This window comes from Anomaloglossus baeobatrachus, chromosome 1 (genome assembly GCF_048569485.1).
Source record: "Anomaloglossus baeobatrachus isolate aAnoBae1 chromosome 1, aAnoBae1.hap1, whole genome shotgun sequence".
Lineage (NCBI taxonomy): Eukaryota > Metazoa > Chordata > Amphibia > Anura > Aromobatidae > Anomaloglossus > Anomaloglossus baeobatrachus.
The window spans coordinates 910,686,192-910,713,355 of NC_134353.1; the positions used below are offsets into that span (position 1 = coordinate 910,686,192).

Genomic DNA, 27,164 nt, shown 5'->3' on the forward strand with positions numbered 1-27,164 from the left:
CGGGTCCGAGTCCGAGGGAGGCTGTGCCGCCTGCTCCTTTAGAGCTTTCAGGCTGTCGTCAGCTTCTAACGCTGCCTGAAACTCCTGACTAGATGTGGCCAGAATCGACGAGACTGTCACATCTTCAGTCAGTACCCCGGGACCTGTGTCCTGGCCTCCACCTGACTCGGCTGCCACTTGGTCAGAAGGGGAAGAGCTATCGGACCTCCGGGAGGCCCCTTGGCTTCCAGCACTCCCACTGCGGGTGACAGCGGCCACAGCCGCTGCGACCGTGGGTCGTGCCTGCTCCTCCTCCGTTCCTGACCAAGTCGCCGGTTCAGGCAGACCTACCTGGCTTCCTGACACCCCGGTTGTGGGGGAACCATGCACCGAGATCTTACCTGGGAGCACTTCCGCTCCTGGACCGGCCCCAATCTCACCTGCCTGTTCCCCTCCTGCAGCAACAGAACCCCGCTGTGAAATCTCTGGGGACCCCACATTTGCTGTGGTAGCCCCCACCCCACACACTGGTCCTCCCCCTGCAGCACCCTGCTCTCTGCTTATCCCTGCAGAGGGCAACAGATCCCAGCTCACAGGCTGATTACTTGTAGAGGCATTGTCACACCTTTCTCTGACCCCCTCCCCTCCTGTCACAGCTGCAGCTGCGTGTGTGTCTATGGTGTCTGTGCAAGCAGAAATATCAGAGTTCACTCCCTCCTCCCTTACATCATTCATAGATAACACATTAACATTGTCAGGAGTCATGTCAGCACTGGCTGAAGGTTCAGCCTTTGGGGCGGGGCCAAACTGGGAGGTTATTTGCCCCAAATCTGTCCCAAGTAGCACGTTTGCAGGGATCCGATCAGTTACCCCCACCTCCCTCACCCCTCGCCCTGCGCCCCAGTCCACATAAATGTCAGCAACAGGCAGCGCCGGGTCAATGCCTCCAATCCCGGAGACAGCGAGGGTTTTTCCAGGGATCAAGTCTTGGGGGGACACCATCTCAGGCCGCACCAGAGTCACCTCCGAGGCGCTGTCTCGCAGTCCTATGGTCACAGACCGGCCGACGGTGACAGGTTGGAAGCTGTCCAGGGACCTACCACCACCCCCACCCACACAATACACCTTGGGCGGCCCTTGGGACGGGGACGGAGCCGGGGCCTTGGGACGCTGAGGGCACATGGCCTTGAAGTGTCCAGGTAGGTTGCACTGGTGGCACCGTCTTGGTTCTGCCACGGGCCTGGAGAGGGGAGTTGAGGGGGACACCCCCTGCAGTCTAGGGGCAGGTGGGGCAGTCGCAGAGTTCATCTTACCCCCTCTCCAGGTGCTGCTGGTGGCTGCTCTCCTGGCTTCAGGAGCCCGATTGTTGGTGTAGTCATCTGCCAGGGCAGCTGTAGCCGTGGATCCCTTTGGCTTCTGGTCTCGGATGAACTGGCGGAGATCCTCAGGGCAGTTCCACAAGAGTTGCTCCGTGATGAACAAGTCCAGGATCTCCGGTCCGGTGGAAAGCTGCAGGCCTTGGGTCCAGTGGTCGGCAGCTCGGGCAAGTGCCCGCCGGTGGTCAGCCCAGGAGTCCTTTGGTCCCTTCTGCAGCGTCCGGAACTTCTTGCGGTAGGACTCCGGGGTGAGGTTGTACTGTTGGATCAGGGCCCGCTTGATGGTGTCGTAGCCCTGATCCGCCTCAGCAGGCAAGTCCCCAAGGATATCCAGGGCCTTACCCCTTAAACGGGGGGTCAGGTATTTGGCCCACTGGTCCTTGTTCAGATGATGCTGCAAGCAAGTCCGTTCAAAAGCAGTCAAGAAAGAGTCCAAGTCTCCATCCTTCTCCAGCACTGGGAAGTCCTCAACACGGACCTTTGGAAGTTTGGTGTCTGGAAGGTCACGTGTGGCTGATGAGGGCCGGAGCTGAGCTAGCTGCAGCTGGTAGTTACGCTCTGCCTGGCGCTCTTCACGCGCTGCTTGCCGCTCACGCTCGGCCATGAGTTCCTTGTAGCCCTCCCGGTCTCCAGCCTGGCGTAGGGCCATAGCCATTTGAAGAAGGCTATCCGAGCCTGCCAGGCTCGGTGGAATGGCACGTGGTGATCTGCGGCCCGCTGCGGAGCCTGGTGATTCACTGTCCATTGCAGAGCGGAGGGCTGGCATCTGGCTCGTTGAGGAACCTTGGGTGAGCTGCTCCTCATCTTGTCCAGCAGTGCCAGGTTGCGCAATGTCCTCTGCAGAACGGTTTTCTGGCGTCGAGCTCCTGGAGGACTCGTGGGCAACCTCCTCATTGCTGTCCACAGCACCGTCCTCCCTCTCTTCGGCTCCTGCTTTAGCATTGGCCAGTTGCATAGCTCTGCTCCTGGTGCCATCAGCCATTCTTGCAGACTTTTGGTCACTGACACAGAACTGACACCTGATGCCTCCACACACCTTACAGTATCTGCACTCTGACACTCTAGTGTTGAGCTGGTCTGAAGACCCCAGCAGCCACAGCTGCTGCAGGCAGTCTTTAGTGTCTGGGAGTATGGGTCTCACACTCACACACACTATTATCTCGATCCCACCGCTATGCCACCAATATGTCACAAACCACCGGGGGGGTCACTCAGAAATCCCCCGCGCTGGCTACCAGTACGTCACAATCGGGGGGTAACAAGTGGGGGTCACCCCTCCTTTATACCTCCCGACCGACAGACAGAGCACGTGATGCGCTCTCTAGCGCCCCTCTTATAGTCAGGCCAATTATGGAATTGCCCGACGATAAGCAAGGAGGCCGCTATACTACTTATGCCAATTATTGAAGGGTCCCCGGTGAGAGTAGGGTATATATTCCCCCGACCTCCGCGGGCGGAATATATAATATCTTCCCGAATCTCACTGGCCTCCCCACAATAATCCTTGGCACAACTCGCTGCCACCAACCGCTTCACGGTAACTATTAGCCGAACACACAGACGTGGGATTCAAGATCGAGATAACAGAACAGCCCAAGATTAATTATATAATTTAATCAGCCTAAAGCACACTAGAAACTACAATATATACAATAGGGAATCTACAGAATATACATATGTCAGAGTACAGTTACAATCAAAGCATGGGTTACAAACAGGCATACACAGTTCAATCAGTTACCTTGTGCGTCTGGCCACAGGGGGGCACTGTAGACCAGGTTTCTAGGAACTCCCGCAGATGTTTCCTGCACGTGACCCCCAGCGAAAGAACCTTGGACAATGGCCGAAGCAGGGTTATCAACCTGGGCAAATCCAGGTCCCCTCCTACCTTAGTGACCTCACAGGGAGCACTGCTCCACCCCTGGCTGGAGTTATGGACAAATTCACAACATGGAATATGGGCCATAACTTTGCCTGGGAGCGTCGTAGGCGGACGCCAATGCTCTCATTGTGACAGTTATGAATTTAGCTACAGAACGAGGGGACTCATGACCTGTCTACGAGTTCCCATATGGCTGATATCACGCCTGGGGTATTTCCCCAGCTCCCCCTTCCATAAAAAAGGTGTGCCAGCATCGTCCGCCTGCGCAAACACCATTTTTATGGTTGCCATATTTATCGGAGATATGGCTTGCGAGATATGAACCATTTTTTACTGGAGTCGTTCTGTCTGGCTACTTCCAAGCCTTGCTAATGAGATACAACTCTTGTTACAGGGTGACGGCAGGGAGCCATCCTGTGTCCATTGTCCGCACATCATCTCATCTCCATATCAGAGGAGATGGCTGTTGGAGGTGTAAGTGGGATGTGACACCTTCACAGATGCTGGACATTTGGGAACAAGGAGGGAGGGGGGGCACTGCCAGGGAGTGATGAGAGCAATTATGACTTCTAGTCATAATTCCTCTTCATATCCCAGGATTTACCTCACACCCTCCTTTCGTTTTTTTGGGGTTTTTTTGCGGTCCACTAAACAAAAAACAAAAACAGAAGTCACATGGACTGTATAAGGAATGGAACCGATGCGGTTGTCACACAGGTGCATCCGTGAAAAAACAGGACCGCCTTTTTGCAGACCGCAAAAACAGGACGGTCGTGTGAATGTATCATTAATCCTACAAATACTAACCAAAGCTATGTAGAAATAGTATTGACTAGTAAAAAAAAATAAAAAATGTATCAAACATGAAGCCAATTATCTAATAGAAGGAAAAAAAAAAAAATATACATAGTTGAGAAAAATAGAATTCTTTATTAAATCACAAAAATGAATAAATACAAAAATACAGCATAACTATATTCCAGCCAGAAAATCACCGGTAAACAGCTAATCATAACTTGATTCTAAGTGGTTTAACCTGACATGATCGTGACTGGGGGTGACCTTTCCTGTGCAAATACCTCAACGAGTGTTTTGGAACCTTCGTCAGGATTGTGGAACATACAATGGTGTTATTATAAAGCCCTAATAAAATTGATCGTCCAATGGCAGGCAGGCGTTTGTTTAGGGCAATGCGCTGTCCTTTAGTGTCATGAGCATCCAACAGTGATGGAAGATGGAACTGCCCATCACCGGCTTCAGCCCAATCATTGACATTTTTTGACCAGTGCATCTACCAACTAACCGCGCGCATGCGCTCACGTTCAAGAATTACATATAAAAAGTGCATATCCCAGGGAGAAGCATTTAACTTTCTCTCTCTGAAGCAGCTTATATTACTTAAAGAGGTTATCCAGGATCTGGGGTTCTTTTGTTTTTTTTTTTGTTTTTTTTTTTTTACTATAAACGGAAAGAAATAGGCAGCTAAGCAACTACTAATCTGCTGCACTTAGCGCCAGCACACAACAGTCAAAGACTGCTCCCGCCGGCGATTCAGCTGCTCCATGTCAACAGAACAGCTCTTTTGCTCACTCTGCTTAGTCGATGGGGCATGCATGTTGACATCATGCCGATTTGACTGCCTTCTTCCCAAAGTAAGGCAGTAGGGCGCCGGCTGTCAGTTAGGATGATGTCAGCAGCCGGCTGTCAGTTGGGGTGTGACTGCTGACATCATCCTATCAACAAACGAGAGCAAAAAAGCCACCGCTCTCTCGACATGACATCAGCAGAAGCCACTGGATCAACGGCAGGCGCGCTCTGTGCCGGCAGAGACTGTGCCAGGCACAACAGACCGGTAGCTAGCAACTAACTTCCCAAAAAAAAAAAAAGTCCAGGATGACCTATCTAAAAGGAGGAGGGGAAAGGGTGGGGAGGAGGGGAAAGGGTGGGGAGGAGGGGAAAGGGTGGGGAGGAGGGGAAAGTGTGGGGAGGAGGGGAAAGGGTGGGGAGGAGGGGAAAGGGTGGGGGGGGGGGGTTGCGGGCACTACTAATATTTGATGTTTACTTAATCAGAATTTACACAAAAAATAAATCCATAAATACAAAAATGTAAACAAATTGGTGTACAAATATATATTCGTATACCCACATGTGCAGTATATACATGAAAATCTAATAAACATGGACAAAAACCTCATGGACCATATAAAACATGTGTAAATCTATAAAAACCAAAATGACAAAACGGAATTGTGAATGTTGAAAGTTTACATAAAAATGTGAAAGTAATCATACAAAGTACAGAGAGAAAAAAAAAGTATGCATTATACAAAATATGGAAAAGTGAAGGGAAAAAAAACAAACCACATTGTAGTAATAAGTTTTAAGTATGTAATAATTACATAAATGATTAAAAAAAAAAAGTAAAAAAAACACTATACAGAAGCAAAAAGTGCTATACAAAAGTGACAAGGACACATATACATGATATAAATATTATAAATAAGTGCTATTACACAATGGCAAAGTGAATAAGTATAGACAGGTCTTCAGGGCAGGTTTCAGCCCCAATGTAGTGAAGATGATGACGATGATGATCATAAACATTAGCTCATAACTTGACCAGTTCAAAACCCCCAAAAATCATTGGCGCGGTCTAAAAATACAAAAATAAAAAAAAATATATAAATATACAGAATAAGTGTTACAAACACCCCGGCCACTAACAGATAAAATGCAAAGCAAAGGGCCTAATTGGTAGGTACCATTGTGTCTTTAAAAGTTGGGTTCGTACATCGCCCTTGATAGGAAAAACATCGCCCTTGCGAGTACATACAGGGATCCTATCTCTTACTCTCAACCCTCAACAACCTCCAATTACCTCCATGAAAACCTCAAAACGGTGTTGGTCTTGGGGCTTCTCCTGGAGCAACTGCAGACTCTACTCAACAACCCTCCAAGATCCCTTAATATTTTCCATCATCACCCTTAACTCAAATGATGTCCCGCTGCTAGATCACGTTCACGGCATCATAGTTTATAGGGAAGGGGGAGGAGGAAGTAGGATAGTAGAGTTTAGAGGTTCTTGACCCCCCATTACGCCCCCCCCCCAAAAAAAAAAAAAAAGAACCATCCCTCAAATTTGGACTATGGCCCATTGCTGGTTTATCAGCAGAGTTGGGTCCAGTTTTCCATCAGTCCACAAACTACACCAATGTATCTGGACTATATCTCTCACCAATAGCCAGGTACATGGCCGTATCATTCTTGCTCGGTGATTGAGAGCTGATCTTTTTTGGTAATTCTGGGGGCACTAGATCATAGGGTATTGTTCAGTTTATTAACTGTGATACCGCGAATGTCATCCGTCACATGCACTGCTCTTGCGGCCTGTATAGGCATGACGTCTTGTCAGTTGAAAGTGATGGAACATACCGTATTTTTCGGACCATAAGACGCACTTTTTCCCCCCCAAATGTTGGGGGAAAGTGGGGAGTGCGTCTTATGGTCTGAATGTAGGGCTGCGCGGAATGAGGGTGCTGCGGTGGAGCGGGTCATCGGGGCATGAGCAGGCTGCAGCAGCGCCTGCCGTGACCACGTGGACCCGCTCATTTAATATGCATGCCGATCATCCCGCCCATCTCTCAGTGCTGACAGGTGGGTGGGATGATGGGATAAACAGCCGGCCCGCATGATCACCCCTGGCAACTACAGCCTGGAGTGATCATGTGCGGCTGTATTCACTGCCCCCCGTACATCATCATCAGCGCGGGGTGCAGTGAATCAGTACACTCACCTGTCACCGTTCCCCTGCAGTACCGCGATCTCCTCCTGGCTGCCAGCGGCTGCGTGTGGACATGTGCGCACAGCGATGACGTCATCGCTGTGCGCACCGCTAGTCTCCACTCAGCGGCCACTGGCAGCCAGGAGGACATCGCGGTACTGCAGGGGAAAGGGGACGGCTGCCGCTGACACAGACGGGTGAAGGAGCGATGCTGCAGGGAGTGAGGTGAGGTAAGGCGAGTATGAACATTTATTTTTTTTTATGTGCCACAGGATCCGGGCCGTATACCAGCATGGGGTTGTATAGCAGGATGGGGGTATATTATGAGCAGAATGGGGGTGTATGAGCAGGATGGGGGTATATGAGCAGGATGGGGGTATATGAGCAGGATGGGGGTATATGAGCAGGATGGGGGTATATGAGCAGGATGGGGGTATATACAAGGCATGAGGATCATTACTAGGATGGGGTATCTTCGTAGAGAATTTGGGGACATTAGTCCCATAACAGTGTCAGCAGCAGATCCTCGCCCCATAACAGTGTGTCATGACTCAATTTTTTGCTTAAAATTTTAGTTTTCCTGCTCTAAAACCAGGGTGCGTCTTATGATCAGGTGCGTCTTATAGTCCGAAAAATATGGTATTCACAATATTAATGGATCTTAAAAGGGAACCGGTCACCAGTTTTCTGCCCTATAAGCTGCGGCCACCACCACCGGGCTCTTATATACAACATTCTAACATGCTGTATATAAGAGCCCAGGCCGGGAGTATAACATAAAAGACACTTTATATTACTCACCTAAACCGGTCGCTGCAGTGGATGTGGCTCAAATGGGTGTCTGTTCTCCGGTACCGGCGCCTCCTCTTTCGGCCAGCTTTGTCCTCCATCTTCTGAAGCCACGGAGCATGACGCGTCCGATGTCATCCACACTCGCGGGCATTGAGGTCCTGTGCAGGTGCACTTTGATCTGCCCTGAGCAGGGCAGATCAAAGCATTGTAGTGCACCTGTGTGGGATCGGTGAGTGTGTATGACGTAGGACTCGTCACGCACACAGGCATCAGAAGGAGGACGAAGATGGCCGAAAGAGGAGGCGCTGGCCCGGGAGAATGAAGACGCCCATATGAGCCACATCCACCGCAGTGACAGGTTTAGGTGAGTATTATAAAAAGTGATTTTTACATTCTACACAGTGGCCTGGGCTCTTATATACAGCATGTTAGAATGCTGTACTTAAGAGCCCAGTTGTGGTGGCTGCAGCTTATAGGGCAAAAAACTGGTGACAGGTTCCCTTTAAGGACACCGGGGGGGGGGGGAGCAGAGGGACAAGAGGTGGGCAAGGAAATTTTCTCGGCTGTAAGGCAGATATCAATGGAGACATTTTTTATTCTATCAGTCAGTGAACTATTTTTTCCACAGATACATTGATTTGCATGGCAGAGAGCGACTTACAGAGGCAAAGCTGCAATTTTTCTTCAGATAGACGCAGTTCGAGGAAAAAGAATAAAAAACGGATTTGTGTATGGTACTGCAGAACATCAATCCCGAGTGTAATCTAATGTTTTGTAGGATCGCACCAGGACTGAAAAAAAAAATGGCCTTTAAGAGGAGAAATTGGACCTAAGCAGGTAATTGAGAAGTTGATGTACGGACCCAACTATGGAGGAGGGAAACTAAATGGATTGTGGCACTTAACGTTGTCACCTAGAGGTACAAATCAAGACGTTCACTTTGCATATTATTTAAAACGTCAGGGTTGTTTTCAACCCCCTCCCACAAAAAGATATTTCATTCAAGTTCTGAGAAGGTGCCCTTGGGTGAGGAGAGGGCTCACAATCGGAGTTTCCTCCATACATGGCACAGTGGTGTGAAAAATGGTTCTCCCCTTCCCGATTTCTTATTCTTCTGCAGGTTTGTCACACTTCAATGTTTCAGATCACCAAACAAATGTAAATATTGGACAGAGATGACACAAGTAATCACAACATGCAGTTTATAAATGAAGGTCTTTATTATTGAGGGAAAAATGAATTCAAATCTACAGGGTCCTATGTGAAAACGGGATTGCCGCCTAAAGCCAATAACTGGTTGGGTGACCCATAGCAGCAACAACTGCAATCAAGCGTCTGCGATAACTGGCAATGAGTTTTTCTTACAACACTCTTGAGTAATTTTGGGCCACTCATCTTTGCAGAATTGTTGTAATTCAGTCACATTATAGGGTTTCCGAGCATTTTTAAGTTCATGCCACATTTCAATTGAATGAAGGTCAGGACTTTGACTAGGCCACTCCAAAGTCTTAATTTTGCTTTTCATAAGCCAGATGTGGACCTTCTGGTGTGTTTTGGATCATTTTCCTACTTTCTAATGCCATTGCACTTCTACTTTAGGTCAAGAACAGATGGCCGGATATTCCCCTTCAGGATTTTTTGGTAGACAGCAGAATTCATGGCTCCATTTACCATGGAAGTCTTCCAGGTCCTGAAGCAGCAAATCAACTCCAATCACACTACCACCACCACCACTATATTTTACTGGTGGTATGATGTTCCTTTTCTGAAATGCTGTGTTACTTCTACAGCAGATGTAATGGGACATATACTTCCAAAAAGTTCAATTTTTGTCTGTCAGTGCACAGCGTATTCTCCCAAAAGTGTTGGGGATCAAAATGTTTTCTGGCAAAACGGACACAATCCTTTATGTTTTTGCTCAGCAGTGGTCTTCATCTTGGACCTCTGCCATTCAGGACATTTTCGCCCAGTGTCTCTCTAAAGGGTGCTTAACACGCTGCGACATCGCGAACGATATAACGTCGGGGTCACATCGTTAGTGATGCACATCCGGCGTCGTAAGCGACATCGCAGGGTGTGACACCAAGGAGCAACGATCGCAAAAATGTCAAAAATCGTTGACACGTCGCTCCTTTTCATAATATCGTTGGTGGTGCATGCCGCCGGTTGTTCGTCGTTCCTGCGGCGTCACTCATCGCTGTGTGACACCGCAGGAACGACGAACATCTCCTTACCTGCGTCCACCGGCAATGAGGAAGGAAGAAGGTGGACGGCATGTTCCGGCCGCTCATCTCCGCCCCTCTACGCTATTGGGCGGCCGCTTAGTGACCCCGAACACACCTCCCCCTTAAAGGAGAGATTGTTCCGTGTCTCCAGAGACGTCGCTAAGCAGGTATGTGCGTGTGACGCTGCCGTAGCGATATTGTTCGCTACAGCAGCGATCACTCCCATGACGAAACAGCGACGTGGGTGCTATTGCGCACGACATCGCTAGCGATGTTGCAGCGTGTAAAGCACCCTTTATGGTGGAGTCCTGAATACCGACCTTAACTGAGGCAAGTGAGGCCTGCAGTTCTTTGTATATTGTCATGGAGTCTTTTGTGACCTCTTTGAGTCATTGCTGGGCTCTTTGGGCAAGTTTGGTCGGCCAGCGGGAAGGTTCACCACTATTCCTGTCACGGCCATCTCCCTTTCCAGCAGCTTCTGACTCCTGGCCTGAGCAGCTTCCAGATGGTGACCACTCCCTTCCCCTATATATAGTCACCTCTCCCAGTAGAGGGGGCTAGTTATTCTGAATCCATTCTGAAGCTGGGCCTTGAGGTGGAAGGAGCTGCTGAAGCCATTGTAACAGTGAAGAATTGTAGGCTGCAGTTCTGGTGTGACTGTAGTCGTGAAGTTGGGCTTTATCCTTTGTGGTTTCCCCCATCTTTTGTACCTGCCCTTCATGTTGTATTAATTGGACTAGTGATCCTTACCTGCCAGTGCAGTAGTCAGGGTTATTAAAGTATCTTTCACGGTTTCAGGTATCCTGCTTGGCGACAGGTGCACAACCTGTATAGAGACCGGCTACCAGTACAGCTGCAGGTGAGTGAAGGAGGTGTCCCATCTTCCCCCTCATTAGCACCTGGGCCCACCAAGGTTAACGTGTCCCCGGAGTACCCCTTGTTTGTAGTTGGGGAATCTCCAGTTTGTCTTGCTCCACGCCGGACCTTCTCCATGTCAGTGCATGACAGTTCCATGTTTTTGCCATTAGTGGACAATGGCTCTCACTGTGGTTCGCTGGAGTCTCAAAGCCAATGCTTTATATCCTTTTCCAGACTGATAGATCTCAATTACTTTGTTTGCCGTTTGCTCCTGAATGTCTTTGGATCAGTGCATGATATGTAGGTTTTTTTGGATCTTTTGGTCTACTTTACTTTGTCAGGCAGGTCCTATTCAGTGATTTCTTGACCGAAAAATGGTGTGGCAGAAATCAAATTCCTTAGCCAAACCAAAGCCTTAACTCCATACCCAAAGATGTGATGAAACATACATTTTAAACTGTGGTTTAAAGAGGAGGAAGGGGCAATCACCTTACTCACACAGGGCCCGGTAGGTTTGGATTTATTTTTCCCCTTACTACCTTCATTTATAAAAGGTGCATTTTCTGTTTACTTAGGTTATCTTGTCTAATATTTTATTTTGTTTGGTGATCTGAAACATTTAAAGAATGATAAACATGCAAAACAATAAGAAAATCAGGAGGGGGGAGGCACTTTCACACCACTGTATATAGCGGAATCTGTTTTAACTGCCGTGGTGGTTAACCATTTGAATACGACATATCTTTTAGGCCTGTTTCACATGTCAGGGAAAAACACAGACTTTTTCACTGACGTGTTAAAAACGCACGTCGCTCCTTGTGCTGTGATTCACGGTACACGTGGGTTCTACATGTGCTATCTGTGATCAGTGATAGTACATGGAGATAAACTCACCTGTCCCCACTCGTGCTGTCCGTGGTGCTGGGTCTCTCACCGCTGCAGCTACTTCCAGGTCGGCTGTGTGGTGCAAAACTGCATATGTACGAGAATAATGAGCCGGCTTGGAAGTAGGAGAGAGCAGGGGCCCGAGAGAGCAGGGGCCCGAGAGAGCAGGGGCCCGAGAGAGCAGGGGCCCGAGAGAGCAGGGGCCCGAGAGAGCAGGGGCCCGAGAGAGCAGGGGCCCGAGAGAGCAGGGGCCCGAGAGAGCAGGGGCCCGAGAGAGCACTTTACTCCCCTTCTCCTGCCCTCCTGTCTCTGCCGTTGCTGTCACTTGCTTCCGACCCCCGCTCATTATGCTCATTGCATATTCACTTCACTGCGTACGAAAGCTGCAGCAGCGGGGAGTTGGCAGGACGAAAAAACGAAGATCAGCGCCAGGGACAGGTGAGCAGAAAGTTCCTGTTCTCCGTGTGTTATCATGGATAACACACGGAGAACACAAGTGTGCCATAAACACGGCTCACGGAGGGCAAAACGCACCTCTGACACGTCCATGAAAAACGTGCGTGATTTTTCACGGACGTGTGAAAGAGGCCTAAAAAAAAAAAAAAAAAAATATCCTACAATGGCTAGTGAGAAAATGCACGGTACGGGCCAAACAGCAAAGGGTTAACAGATGAGAATCATAAAAATCATAGAATAACCATTCCAAGGCATAGTTAGATGTCAAATATTAAATAAAATAGTGGTGCCTTTAAGAAATATAAGCAGTGCGCACAGTAAAGTAATAAGTGCTACAGTGCATAGAAAAGGAGCCATTTGCTGTACTAAAAAAAAAGATAAGATTCTCAAAGCTCACCCCTCAGAAAAAGCTGCATGCGAAACGCAAGTTTCACACAGAGTTTGGTTCAAAACTCGCTGAGTGTCATGGCGGGATCAGTAGCTGTTCACACTACAGATTCTGACACTCCTCACTATGGTTTGTCTGGTGCTTTTGAGTTGAACAGGCCGGCTTGGCCGTCGACCAGTTGTGTGTTCATTACTGTTCAGGCTACCAAAAGTTAATCTCTGCTAGCCTGTGGTTACCTCTAGGATCACATGCTGTGGGAAACCTATCACAGTTTCTCCCCGCCTTGTTAAGATGGTGGAATCTGTCTTCCCATGCCGACTATAGCTGCTGCTAAACCTGTCAGTGTACTGTGTCCCAGGTTTCTGGTGTTTATACTGTGTGTTGCTTAGGTTGTTGTGCAATTCTCTTATTGTCTTGTTTCGACCCTGGTGTTAATTTTCCTCCTTATCACTTGTTGTCTAATATCGCTGTGTGATCAAGTTTTGGTTTCCCCTGTGTCTATTTCCATGGGTTTAACAACTCCTGTCCCAACAGTCTCTTGAGGAGAGGGAGAAGGGGGTATTAGATCAGGGCTGGCCAGGAAGGTGGCCCAGACATCTTCACCTTCAAAAGTATCTCTGGGAACAGGAATTCTTAGGGCCATTCTAACCTGAAGGCCAGTCTAGGAGCCCCGGTCCCCTGTTCTCTCCATACCACCCATGACGGCGTTTAAGGGGTGCTCCTTTTGGCTGTCACACGTTACGTTATGTCTCATTATTGTATTACTTCCCATTATCTAGCACCCAAAGCTTTTAGCACAGTGCATTATACTTCTTGCATTTGTGCTCTTGCACCTTCACTGTCCTAAATCCAGTTATGCACCAATTGTGACCTAACCGTGCTACTTCTATGGGATTAGTATTCAGAGGATATTTTTATTAAATTTGATATTGGCTCTTATTAAGAATCCTTTTTTTCCCCTTTCTATGCACTATGGCACCTTATATTACTTCACTACCATCATTTCTTAAAAGCACCAAGACTTGATTTCAGATGTGAAATCTCATTATGCCTAAGGCCCTGTGCGCACTGGAAAACGGAATTTTCTTAAGAAAATTCCGCAGGATCTGAAAGATTACCGCACCCGCGGTAAAAAACTGCGGCAAACCGCACCCGAAAACCGCATGCGGTATGCTGCGGTTTCACCACGGTACTGTTCGCGGTATTGCCGCGGTTTTTCCGCGTGCGGGTTGGTACATGTGCTTTAATGCATCCAATGCAATAAAGCACATTGGGGAAAAAAAAAAAAAAGTAATTTCCTTCTGAGATAGATAGCAAACAGATAGAGTCCCTGTGAGCACATGCTGCATTTCTCCCGAGCGGTAGTGTGTTCACATTACCGGCCGTGGGAAATGCCCTGTGGTTACCTCTGCAGTCTGTCTCGTTGCGAGGCTGCATTCAGCAGTGTGTCAGTCGCGGCTGGATGTAAGCATCACAGGACATGGATTACGCCGGTCCTGTGTGGATTACGCCGGAGCTGTGTGTTGGGAGGGGTTAATAAACGGGTGAACCAGGGGCTTTTTTGTGTTTTATTTAAAATAAAGGATTTTTCGGTGTGCGTGTTTTTTCACTTTTCTTATGGGTTTGATCATGTCAGCTGTCTCAGACGCTGCCATGATCAAGCCTGGACCGCCGCCATTAACTCCTTATATTACCCTGATTTGCCACCGCATTACGGCAACAGGAAGAGCTGGGGACATTTCGGTACTGCCACGTAATGGATGTGACAGTCCCGGGGCAGCTGCGGCTGATATACTCGGCTGCGGCAGGAGAGGGGCCATTAACCCTGTCCCTCGCCCTCCCCAGCCTGAGAATACCGGACCGCCGCTGTGTGCTTACCTCGGCTGGACGGTAAAAATACAGCGGAGCACACGTGGTTTTTTTCTATATGTCCGTTTGATTTCTATGTGTATTCTATATGTCTGTGTGTGAGTGTGATGTGTGTGTGTGATGAGTGTTCTATGTCTGTGATCTCTGTGCGTTTACTCTCTGCTCCGCTTCCTCTTCCTGTCATAATGACATCACTTCCCTGCAAACCGCAGGCAGCGATGAACATTACCGCAGGTAAACTGCGAAATACCTGAGGGAATAACGCAGGAAAACGCAGTGAACCGCACAGAATTTGCTGCCTGCGTTATTCCCTGCGGGATTTCACGATTACATGGCAGTCAGTGGAGTGAAATCCCGCAGCGACGTGCGGAAAAGAATTGACATGCAATTGTTTTTGCTGCGTGAATCCCGCAGCAAAACATGCAGCTGTCAAACTCCGCCTAGTGCGCACAGGATTTTTTTTTCCCATAGGTTTTGCTGGTGAATCACTGAAGAGATGTTATGAACATAACATGCAGCGAAACATGCAGCAAAACCGCAGGAAATCCGCGGCAAAAACCGGCAAGTGCGCACAGGGCCTTAGGTTGGTTGTTCTATGATTACTCTCCTCTGTTAACCCTTTGGTGTTTGGCCCTTTCTTAAAGTGCATTTTCTGAATAAACATTGTAGGATATTTAATGCACAGTATATTAATGGTGATGTGATCTGTGCATAAATGGAATAACATTAATAATCTTACCAATGCTTGCATTTTCTATTTACATTATGGGCTGGAAAGCTTTTATTACACTAATACTTAATACATTGATCTGCTGCAGACCCCAACTTGAAGTCGCCTCGCTCCTCCTGTGATGCTCAGATATATATTATTACATCTCCTTTCTTAAAAGGGAACCTGTCAGGTGTAATATAAACTACTTCTAAAGATCCTTTATGATATGCTAATGAGCGCACGGGACTAGTCACAAGGTCATTAGTTCCCTTGGCTAGTCGGCCCACTTAGCATGTAAACATGCCCCTGTGGGCATGCTAATGAATGCACAGAGTCAGAGGCATGGTCGCACTCACCACTGCTGCAGGATTCGAATCCGAATGCCGAATCCGAAGCAGGATTTCGGCATGCACTCTATGAAGCCGGGTGTGCGCGTACGGGCTTCAAACTGGTTGCAGTGCGCATAACCGGAAGTGTTGGATTATGCGCACTGACCATATGCCCAGCGTTATGAGGCTGTGACAATGGGCACAGGTACTCGCATCACCGCCGAAATTGGGCAATGGACATTGAATAGTATGTTAGCATAGTAACACACCCACAGGGGCGTGCTAAGAGGGTGGAATGAGCAGGAACTAACGCCCTTCTGACTAGTCCCAATGCTCATTAGCATATCATAAAGGATCTTTAGAAATACTTTAATAGATACAGGGACAGTTCGGCATGGATTAGTAATATGCACCCAGAATTGCTCGTAATCCTAGGTACATAATGCACCTGACAGGTACCCTTTAATATAGGGGTTATGGCTAAATTATAAAAAATAGAATATATTTATTGAAAATAAAAAAAATATACAAATATAAAAAAAAAATAAAAAAAAATTGCCTAGTCCGTAAAAGGGTTAATACTTACCTGGTTATTTATATTTTCGTTTTGCACTTTTTAGATACAGCATGGATGGGATGTATGTGGGTTCTGGACGGATCAGGTTATGAGCTCATATTTCTCATCATTTTCACAACAATGGGGTTAAAAACTGTATATGTTCACCGTGCCATTGTGTAATATTCATAACACTTATATGTATATCTATACGTTTGTATGTGTGTCCACGTCACTTTTCCCTTTATCATCATTACTTTATATAATTATTACATATTTAAAAAGGGAATCTGCCACCAGGTTTTTACCACCAAACCTGACAGCAGCATAAAATAGAGGCAGAGAACCGGATTCCAGTGATGTGTCGCTTACTGGGCTGCTTTGTGTAGTTATGATAAAAATCACTGTTTTATTAGCAGGAGATCATCACTATCTGATTTGTAGACCTGTTGCCAGGTAGTCCTCCATATTCACGAACTCTGTATAACCCCGCCCTAATCATTGATTGCCCGCTGTGTACACTGTGCATAGTCAGAAAGCTGCCAATCAATCAATGACATACAGGGATCAACCTTCATGGAACTGCTAGATCTGAAGCCGAAAAATCAGTGATTCTATCAAAACTGCACTAAGCAGCAAAGTAAGTGACACATCGCTGGAATCAGGATCTCCATCTACATTATGCTGCTCTCCAGTGGGAAGGGGGGGGGAACTAACAGCTTTTTCATATACAAATATTTGTATAAGCCTGGTAGAATTTTACTATGATTATTTTCACATTTCTTCAATTGTATTTTATCATTCACCGTTGGGTGTGTCTTATTTTGATTTTTTACATGTATTATATGGTACAGAATATTTTACTATGTACTTTTTTCTTTTGAAATATACAGTCCCTGACAGAAGTTCTATCGCTTATCCATGTTATGTAAATAAAAGCTTATTACCGGACTTTAATTTCATCCATTGGTTTTATAAATTACTCTTTTGAAAGCTGAAACCCTCCCAAATTTGGTTTAGGTTATGAAAATAAAGTTGCTGCAAAGCTGAAATATTGATCATTTAACGAACACAGAAAGGTCAGATTTTGGCAAGACAAAAGTTTTGTCACCCACAGAAAGTAATGTGAAATTCAAACAAATAATTAACTTCTAATACAAAGATATGTTGCATAACATTGGTGAATGAAGTTGTGGTGCTATTAGAGCCATATTTAATACTTTGTGTGACTTCCATGAGCTTGAAGGACTGCATCCATGGGGTTCAACAATGATTCATACAATTTATTGATGAAGTCATCAGGAATAGCAAAGAATGCAGTCTTACATGCCTCCCAGAGTTCTTCTAGATTCTTTGGTTTTGTCTTCCAAGCTTCTTCTTTCATCCTACCCCAAACATGCTCAATGTTCATGTCTGGTGACTGGGCTGGCCAGTCTTTGAGCACCTTGATCTTCTTTGCCAGGAGGAACTTTGTTGTAGAGATGGAGCACCATGCTGCTGCAGAATTTGACCCCTTTTATGATTGAGAATGTAAGAGGTAGCTAATACTTCTTGAAATGTTTTGCACATCCCCATACTGATTGTAACCCCAGACCATGATCTTTCCACCACCAAACGTAACTGTTCTCTGGATCCATACGGGCTCCAGTAGGTCTCCTGCAGTATTTGCAGTGGCTGCGGTGTAATTCACCTGAAAATTCATCAGAGAAATCCACCTTCTGCCACTTTTCCAACGTCCATCTGTTTAGCAGGCTGTGGGACTTGGCAAATGCCACATGGTTTTTTAAATGCCTTTCGTTTAGTGCTGGCTTCTGGGCACTGATTTGACCATGGAGGCCATTTTGAGACAGAATCCTACAAAAACTGTTCTAGTGGACACAGGGACTTGAGGTCACCAGGCCTGTTGGAGCTCTGCTGCAGTGGACGAGAAGATGAATTTAGATTTTCTAACCAACAAATGTTCCTCCTGAGCAGTTGTCTTGCGGGGTCTGCCGGACCTGGGCTTGTCAAAAACATCTCCAGTCTCTTCAAATCTATTTTTTAATCCTTTGTACTTGACGTTGAGACACTTTAAAGGTGCCAGCCACCTCTGCAATGGATTTGGTCTTCAGCCTCTTGATAATCAAGGCTTTGGTCACAGGGTGGATTTTTGGCATGTTGTCAAAGGTCAAGTTGCAGTTCACCTAAAGGTCTGGGGTGCTGGGTTTCTTTTTATACACACCTACTAATTAAGCGATCATTTAGTGAGCACAGGTGAGGATGTAAACTAGGATTGGGTGCATTATATGACAAGGCGACAAAACTTTTCTCTTGCCAAAATCTGATTTGTGTTCATTAAATGATCAATATTTCAGCTTTGCAGCAACTTTATTTTCATAACCTAAACCAAATTTGGGAGGGTTTCAGGTTTCAAAAGAGTAATTTATAAAACCAATGGATGAATTTAAAGTCAGGTTATAAGATTTTATTTACATAACATGGATAAGCGACAGAGATCCTGATTCAAGCAATGTGTCACTTACTGAGCTGTTTGTTGTCATTTTGATAAAATCAATATTTTCTCTGCTGCAGATTTAGCAGTTACAAGGGGCTGCTGATAAGTCTTTGGCTTTATGATTTTTTTTGTTTCTATGGTAACAAATGTTACATTATATGAAAGCCTTGCGTGTCTAATATAGGTTTTCAAAATTTTGTGTTTGTTGCTTATGGCAGCAGTGTTTTACGCATGCGGAAAAACAAAATGGCGGAGCCTAATGCGATATTCATGGGGATTTCCCGTGAACGTGTTTGTTTGTGTCATTATCCATGAACATTTGGAGATGAGGAAGCTTCTGCAAAGTGGGTCCCCAAATGTGTGACAACAGATCAGAGAAGCATGCGAGTGAAAACTTCCCGGTCCATTTGTCAGCATTTTTGGACAGATAAGAACTTCCTGGATCGACTGGTCACTATGGATGAGACCTGGATTTATTTGTATGACCTTGAAAACAGGTAGCAGTCAAAAGAGTGGAGGCACAGTGGTTCTCCTTACCCAAACAAGTTAAGGGTGCAAAAATCAGCCACTAAGGTGATTGCATCTGTGGTCTGGGATAAGGAGGGCGTGCTGCTAGTGGACTACCTTCAAAAGAGTTCCATCAATGCAAGGTATTACATTGAACGTTTGGACCAACTGAATGCAGCTCTGAAGGCCAAATGGCGCGGCAAGCTGTCCAAAGGAATCTTGTTCCTGCAAGACAAAGCCTCCTCTCACACTGCACAAGCAACCACGGCAAAACTGGCAGAGCTGGGCTTCCAGCTAGTGACCACCCACCTTATTCACCAGATCTAGCTCCCTATGACTATCATTGTTTCTAAACCTGAAGAAACACCTCAAGGTACCAAATTTCACACCATTTCTGATGCGATGGCTGCTACTGATGCCTGGTTTGAGGCGTATCCGAAATCCTTTTTGCTAGGCTTACAAAACCTGGAATATCAATGTAAGAAGTGTGCTGACATCAGTGGAGACTATGTGGAATAAATGTAAAGTTTCATCATCCTCTCTCGTTTCTTTCTGGGTAAAGCCAAAGACTTATCAGCAGCCCCTCGTATACAGAGCTCATGAATATGTTGGACTACCTGCAGCATGCCAAGTAGTGCTGTAATGACAATCTACTGCTGATTAAACTGTGATATTATAAAAACTACACTAAGCAGCCCAGTAAGTGACACATGGTTGGAATCAGGGTCTCTGCCCCTACGTTATGCTTAGATGGCAAAAACCTGGTGACAGATTCCCTTTAAATGGTATTACCTGATTCAGAGAAGAGTTAAAAGGGTGGTTCACGACCCTGTAAAACTGATAGAGAAGGCTTTTTCTAAATACCTTTTTCAGCCAATTCTGCCTCTGAGCGGTACCCTCGCGGTCCGCTCATCCCATCAAGTGACTCCCGGGCTCCGTGACCTCTGGGATCTGGTGAGGTCACGTCAGTGTACAGTTGACCTGACATCCCCGAGGCAGCCCCAGTCTACCTGAGTGACTGGGTCGTGGGCAGTGTTACACCGCTCGTCACAGCGCAGCATCTCACACGCTCTCTCCTTCACTGCAGCGCGCCGCAGGCAGGAGAGATGCTGGGCTGTGATGTGTGGGGAAACTTTGCCCACAGCCCCATCACTCAGGTAGACTGGGGTCAGCCGCCGTGAGGTCAGGTCAACTAGAAGTTGACGTGACATCACCGGAGCCCGGGGGTCACTTCATGGGGGATGAGCGGACTGCGAGAGTGCTGCTCAGGGGCGGAATTGGCTGAAGAAGATATTTAGAAGAAGCGCAGGAGTGTAGCATTATACTATGTTTTTTAAAGGGAACCTGTCAGCAGAAATTTTGCTCTAAACCTAAAAGTTCCCCCTCTGCAGCTCGTGGGCTGCATTTTAGCAAGGTTCCTGTTGTTATTGTGCCCCCTTTCTGACCAAATTAAATACTTTATAAAGTTGTACCTTTTGGTATGCAAATCTTCTAAATTATCCATGGGGGCGGGCTGTCTGGTGTCAGTTACTGTCCCTCCTGTCGAATTACGCCGGCCCCCCAACGCTCCATTTCATACTTCAGGACCCACCCAGTACGTCCGTGGTCCCGCGCATGCGCCGTGCAACTGTACCGGGACTGTGCACTGTGTGACTGCTGGTGACATGTTGCGCAGGCACGAGATATGGGCGGCGCTGTGATTGTTATCAGCAAGTACCCGCCCATAATCTCGTGCCCGCCCTTTCCCTCTGCCTCCAGCATACTGCGCAAGTGCTGGCCATATGACCAGACGTCACCTCTCGTAACCGGTGGTGTCCTGCTCCGCTCCTCCCATCTATTTCCTGCTGCAGGGCAAGATGGAAAAGAGGTGACGTCGGGTCATCTGGCCAGCGCTTGCGCAGAACGCTGGAGGCAGAGGGGAAAGCGCGGGCACGAGATTATGGGCGGGTACTTGCTGATAATCACAGCGCCTCCCATAATCTCGTGCCTGCGCAACACGTCACCAGCAGTCACACTGTGCACAATCCCGCTACAGTTGCACGGCGCATGCGCGGGACCACGGACGTACTGGGCGTGTCCTGAAGTATGAAATGGAGCGTTGGGGGCCGGCGTAAATCGGCAGGGGGGACAGTAACGGACACCAGACAGCCCACCCCCATGAATAATTTAGAAGATTTGCATACCAAAAAGGTACAACTTTATAAAGTCTTTAATTTGGTCAGAAAGGGGGCACAATAACAACAGGAACCTTGCTAGAATGCAGCCCACGAGCTGCAGAGGGGGAACTTTTAGGTTTAGAGCAAAATTTCTGCTGACAGGTTCTCTTTAAATCTGTTTATGTGTATGGTCTGCAGGTATCAACACCATTCCTGCAGCTGGGGCAACGCATTGTGCTTTTGTTTTAAGTTCAATAATACAAGACAAAAACAATAGAAATAATTCTAATCGAAACTCACCATAGACATCTGAGGATCTGGAACGCGCACAATCTCCGCACTGGTGGAAATGGGCGTGGACTCATCCCCATCCTGCAAGAGAAAGCCAAGACTTACCAGACTACAACTACCAAGAACCGCACAACAGTAACATTTACAGCAGAAGAGGGGAAGATGTAATAATGATTAGCAGTCTGCTGACACAGAGTAAGTATAGGGCTATACATCCGCCACATAGTGAGTTGTGGACCTCTAAATTCAAATACTAAAGATGGATATTTTTTATTTTTTTAAATACTCCTTATGTACAAGAATATAACTATTATAATACTGCCCCCTATGTACAAGAATATAACTACTATAATACTGCCCCCTATGTACAAAAATATAAACTACTACAATACTGCCCCCTATGTACAAGACTATAACTACTATAATACTGCCCCTATGTTCAAGAATATAACTACTATAATACTGCCCCTATGTACAAGAATATAACTACTATAATACTGCCCCCTATGTATAAGAATATAACTATTATAATACTGCCCCCTATGTATAAGAATATAACTACTATAATACTGCCCCCTATGTATAAGAATATAACTACTATAATACTGCCCCCTATGTATAAGAATATAACTACTATAATACTGCTCCTATGTACAAAAATATAAACTACTATAATACTGCTCCTATGTACAAGAATATAACTACTATAATACTGCTCCTATGTACAAGAATATAACTACTATAATACTGCCCCCTATGTACAAGAATATAACTACTATAATACTGCCCCCTATGTATAAGAATATAACTACTATAATACTGCCCCTATGTACAAAAATATAAACTACTATAATACTGCTCCTATGTACAAGAATATAACTACTATAATACTGCTCCTATGTACAAGAATATAACTACTATAATACTGCCCCTATGTACAAGAATATAACTACTATAATACTGCTCCTATGTACAAGAATATAACTGCTATAATACTGCCCCCTTTATAAAAGCAACAGCCAGCACTATTTGTAGCATGCTTTTCTGACAATGAAGTGAATGAGCACATGACATACCTTCTATCACACTGCTTATAGCAGACTATGTGCTGTGGACGGTAATAGCGGACTATGGCTGGTAATAGAGGTCAGCAGTGTGAGGCGCAGCGTGAGCACAGAGCGGCTTGCAGACAGTATAATAGGAGCTCGGGGGCTTCTGACTGTTAAACGTTTTGATTTTTGCAGAAAACTAAGTGAGGAGAGAAGGTGCTCAGAGACGGCGGCATTTTGCTGTATGCGAGCTGCAGAATTGCTCGGGTAATTTGGGCCTGATTTGGATGCTGAGCTCAGATATGGCGGATGCAGGTCAGACGTGGAGGTGTCCTGTGTAACTATAGCCAGTAATGAGCGCAGCACACTGCGGAGTATACACTGCTCAGACAGACCAGGGGGGGGCGCCATCGGGGCTGAAAACACCTCTTTACTTCTCAATTGAAGCGATAGCCCCGATGTTACCATCTAGGAGAAATCCTGGTTACTTACACGGTATAAAGGATTATCTAGCAATAACCAGGTTTTACTTGGCCACTAGGGAACGGCTCCACACCTCTAGTCATGCAATGGCGGTGACCAAGTCTTCAGTCCCCGCACCCTGTAGTGAAGCATTACGGTGGGTGGGGACCAGCACCGATCCAGAACGGGGCTTTCTGCAGCCATTACCTGAATGAACTTCTGGTGCCTCCGCTCCATTCATCATCTATGGGACTGGTGGAATACCCAAACACTATACTCATACACAATGCGTGGAGCGGAGGCTACGTATGTGCACCTAAAACGCTACAGAAGCCAGATTCTACAGCCCCCCAAGTGGTCGAACCCCCAGCTATTAACATATTATCCATCATCCTATAGATAGGGGAGAATTTCATTTTTGGAGGAGATTAACCCTTTCATTTTTAAAACACAAGAGGACATTATAACCCCAGCGGGTGGGGAATGATTATTAGAAGGGGGAATATACCGTGTTTCCCCGATAGTAAGACACCCCCAATAGTAAGACGTAGTGGGGGTTTTGGGGGGGGTCGGCTAATGTAAGACGTACCCCGAAAGTAAGACGTAGTAAAAAGAAGGGAATTTTGTTACTTACCGTAAATTCCTTTTCTTCTAGCTCCTATTGGGAGACCCAGACGATTGGGTGTATAGCACTGCCTCCGGAGGCCACACAAAGCAATTACACTAAAAAGTGTAAGGCCCCTCCCCTTCTGGCTATACACCCCCAGTGGGATCACTGGCTCACCAGTTTTAGTGCAAAAGCAAGAAGGAGGAAAGCCAATAACTGGTTTAAACAAATTCACTCCGACGTAACGACGGAGAACTGAAAACCATTCAACATGAACAACATGTGTACCCGAAAAACAACCAAAAATCCCGAAGGACAACAGGGCGGGTGCTGGGTCTCCCAATAGGAGCTAGAAGAAAAGGAATTTACGGTAAGTAACAAAATTCCCTTCTTCGGCGCTCCATTGGGAGACCCAGACGATTGGGACGTCCAAAAGCTGTCCCTGGGTGGGTAAAGAAATACCTCATGTTAGAGTTGCAAGACAGCCCTCCCCTACGGGGAGGCAACTGCCGCCTGCAGGACTCTTCTACCTAGGCTGGCGTCTGCCGAAGCATAGGTATGCACCTGATAATGTTTGGTGAAAGTGTGCAGACTCGACCAGGTAGCTGCCTGGCACACCTGTTGAGCCGTAGCCTGGTGTCGTAGTGCCCAGGACGCACCCACGGCTCTGGTAGAATGGGCCTTCAGCCCTGATGGAACCGGAAGCCCAGCAGAACGGTAGGCTTCAAGAATTGGTTCTTTGATCCATCGAGCCAGGGTGGCCTTGGAAGCCTGCGACCCTTTGCGCTTACCAGCGACAAGGACAAAGAGTGCATCCGAACGGCGCAGGGGCGCCGTGCGGGAAATGTAGATTCTGAGTGCTCTCACCAGATCTAACAAATGTAAATCCTTCTCATAGCGATGAACTGCATGAGGACAAAAAGAAGGCAAAGAGATATCCTGATTAAGATGAAACGAGGATACCACCTTCGGGAGAAACTCCTGAATGGGTCGCAGCACTACCTTGTCCTGGTGGAAGACCAGGAAGGGAGCCTTGGATGACAGCGCTGCTAGCTCAGACACTCTCCGAAGAGATGTGATCGCTACCAAAAAAGCCACTTTCTGTGATAGTCTAGAAAGTGAAACCTCCCTCAGAGGCTCGAAGGGCGGCTTCTGGAGGGCAACCAGTACCCTGTTCAGATCCCATGGATCTAACGGCCGCTTGTACGGGGGTACGATATGACAAACCCCCTGCAGGAACGTGCGTACCTTAGAAAGTCGTGCTAGACGCTTCTGAAAAAAGACGGATAGCGCCGAGACTTGCCCTTTAAGGGAGCCGAGCGACAAACCTTTTTCTAACCCAGATTGCAGGAAAGAAAGAAAAGTAGGCAATGCAAATGGCCAGGGAGACACTCCCTGAGCAGAGCACCAGGATAAGAATATCCTCCACGTTCTGTGGTAGATCTTAGCGGACGTGGGCTTCCTAGCCTGTCTCATGGTGGCAACGACCCCTTGGGATAATCCTGAAGACGCTAGGATCCAGGACTCAATGGCCACACAGTCAGGTTCAGGGCCGCAGAATTCCGATGGAAAAACGGCCCTTGGGACAGCAAGTCTGGTCGGTCTGGTAGTGCCCACGGTTGGCCGACCGTGAGATGCCACAGATCCGGATACCACGCCCTCCGTGGCCAGTCTGGGGCGACGAGTATGACGCGGCGGCAGTCGGATCTGATCTTGCGTAGCACCCTGGGCAAGAGTGCCAGAGGTGGAAACACATAAGGGAGCCGGAACTGCGACCAATCTTGCACTAAGGCGTCTGCCGCCAGAGCTCTGTGATCGCGAGACCGTGCCATGAAGGTTGGGACCTTGTTGTTGTGCCGGGACGCCATTAAGTCGACGTCCGGCCTTCCCCAGCGGCGACAGATTTCCTGAAACACGTCCGGGTGAAGGGACCATTCCCCTGCGTCCATGCCCTGGCGACTGAGGAAGTCTGCTTCCCAGTTTTCTACGCCGGGCATGTGAACTGCGGATATGGTGGAGGCCGTGGCTTCCACCCACATCAGAATCCGCCGGACTTCCTGGAAGGCTTGCCGACTGCGTGTCCCCCCTTGGTGGTTGATGTATGCCACCGCTGTGGAGTTGTCCGACTGAATTCGGATCTGCCTTCCTTCCAGCCACTGCTGGAAGGCTAGTAGGGCAAGATACACTGCTCTGATTTCCAGAACATTGATCTGAAGGGTGGACTCCTGCTGGGTCCACGTACCCTGAGCCCTGTGATGGAGAAAAACTGCTCCCCACCCTGACAGACTCGCGTCTGTCGTGACCACCGCCCAGGACGGTGGTAGGAAGGATCTTCCCTGTGATAATGAGGTGGGAAGAAGCCACCACTGCAGAGAGTCCTTGGCCGTCTGGGAAAGGGAGACTTTCCTGTCCAGGGATGTTGACTTCCCGTCCCGGAGAATGTCCCATTGAAGTGGGCGCAGATGAAACTGCGCAAACGGAACCGCCTCCATTGCCGCCACCATCTTCCCGAGGAAGTGCATGAGGCGTCTTAAGAAGTGCGACTGACTTTGAAGGAGAGCCTGCACCCCCGTCTGTAGTGACCGCTGCTTGTCCAGCGGAAGCTTCACTATCGCTGAGCGAGTATGAAACTCCATGCCAAGATACGTCAGTGATTGGGTCGGTAACAGATTTGACTTTGAGAAGTTGATGATCCACCCGAACGTCTGGAGAGTCTCCAGTGCAACGTTCAGGCTGAGTTGGCATGCCTCCTGAGAGGGTGCCTTGACAAGTAGATCGTCCAAGTAAGGGATCACAGAATGTCCCTGAGAGTGCAAGACTGCTACCACTGCCGCCATGACCTTGGTGAACACCCGTGGGGCTGTCGCCAGACCAAATGGCAGAGCTACGAACTGAAGATGGTCGTCTCCTATCACGAAACGTAGAAAGCGTTGGTGCTCTGTAGCAATCGGCACGTGGAGATAAGCATCTTTGATGTCTATTGATGCTAGGAAATCTCCTTGAGACATTGAGGCAATGACTGAGCGGAGGGATTCCATCCGGAACCGCCTGGCGTTCACATGCTTGTTGAGCAGTTTTAGGTCCAGAACAGGACGGAATGAGCCGTCCTTTTTTGGCACCACAAAGAGATTGGAGTAAAAACCTTGTCCTTGTTCCCGAAGAGGAACAGGGACCACCACTCCTTCTGCTCTTAGAGAATGCACCGCCTGCAGAAGGGCATCTGCTCGGTCGGGATGTGGGGAAGTTCTGAAGAACCGAGGCGGAGGACGAGAACTGAACTCTATCCTGTACCCGTGAGACAAAATGTCTGTTACCCACTGGTCTTTGACCTGTGGCAGCCAAATGTCGCAAAAGCGGGAGAGCCTGCCACCGACCGAGGATGCGGAGGGAGGCGGCCGAAAGTCATGAGGCAGCCGCCTTGGAAGCAGTACCTCCGGCTGCTTTCTTGGGGCGTGAGTGAGACCGCCAGGAATCAGAGCTCCTTTGCTCTTTCTGAGTCCCTTTGGACGA

The 27,164-nt window shown here is 47.6% G+C and overlaps 1 protein-coding gene across 2 annotated transcripts in view; it reads right to left on the reverse strand.

The window, feature by feature from the left end:
- Positions 1-27,164, reverse strand: part of PIK3C3 (phosphatidylinositol 3-kinase catalytic subunit type 3) — a 323,893-nt gene that overhangs the window by 241,086 nt on the left and 55,643 nt on the right. For both annotated transcript variants that reach the window (XM_075327579.1, XM_075327571.1), the window contains one exon: positions 21,546-21,617. In XM_075327579.1, coding sequence (XP_075183694.1) covers positions 21,546-21,617 — 72 coding nt within the window. The remainder of the gene's footprint in view (positions 1-21,545; positions 21,618-27,164) is intronic.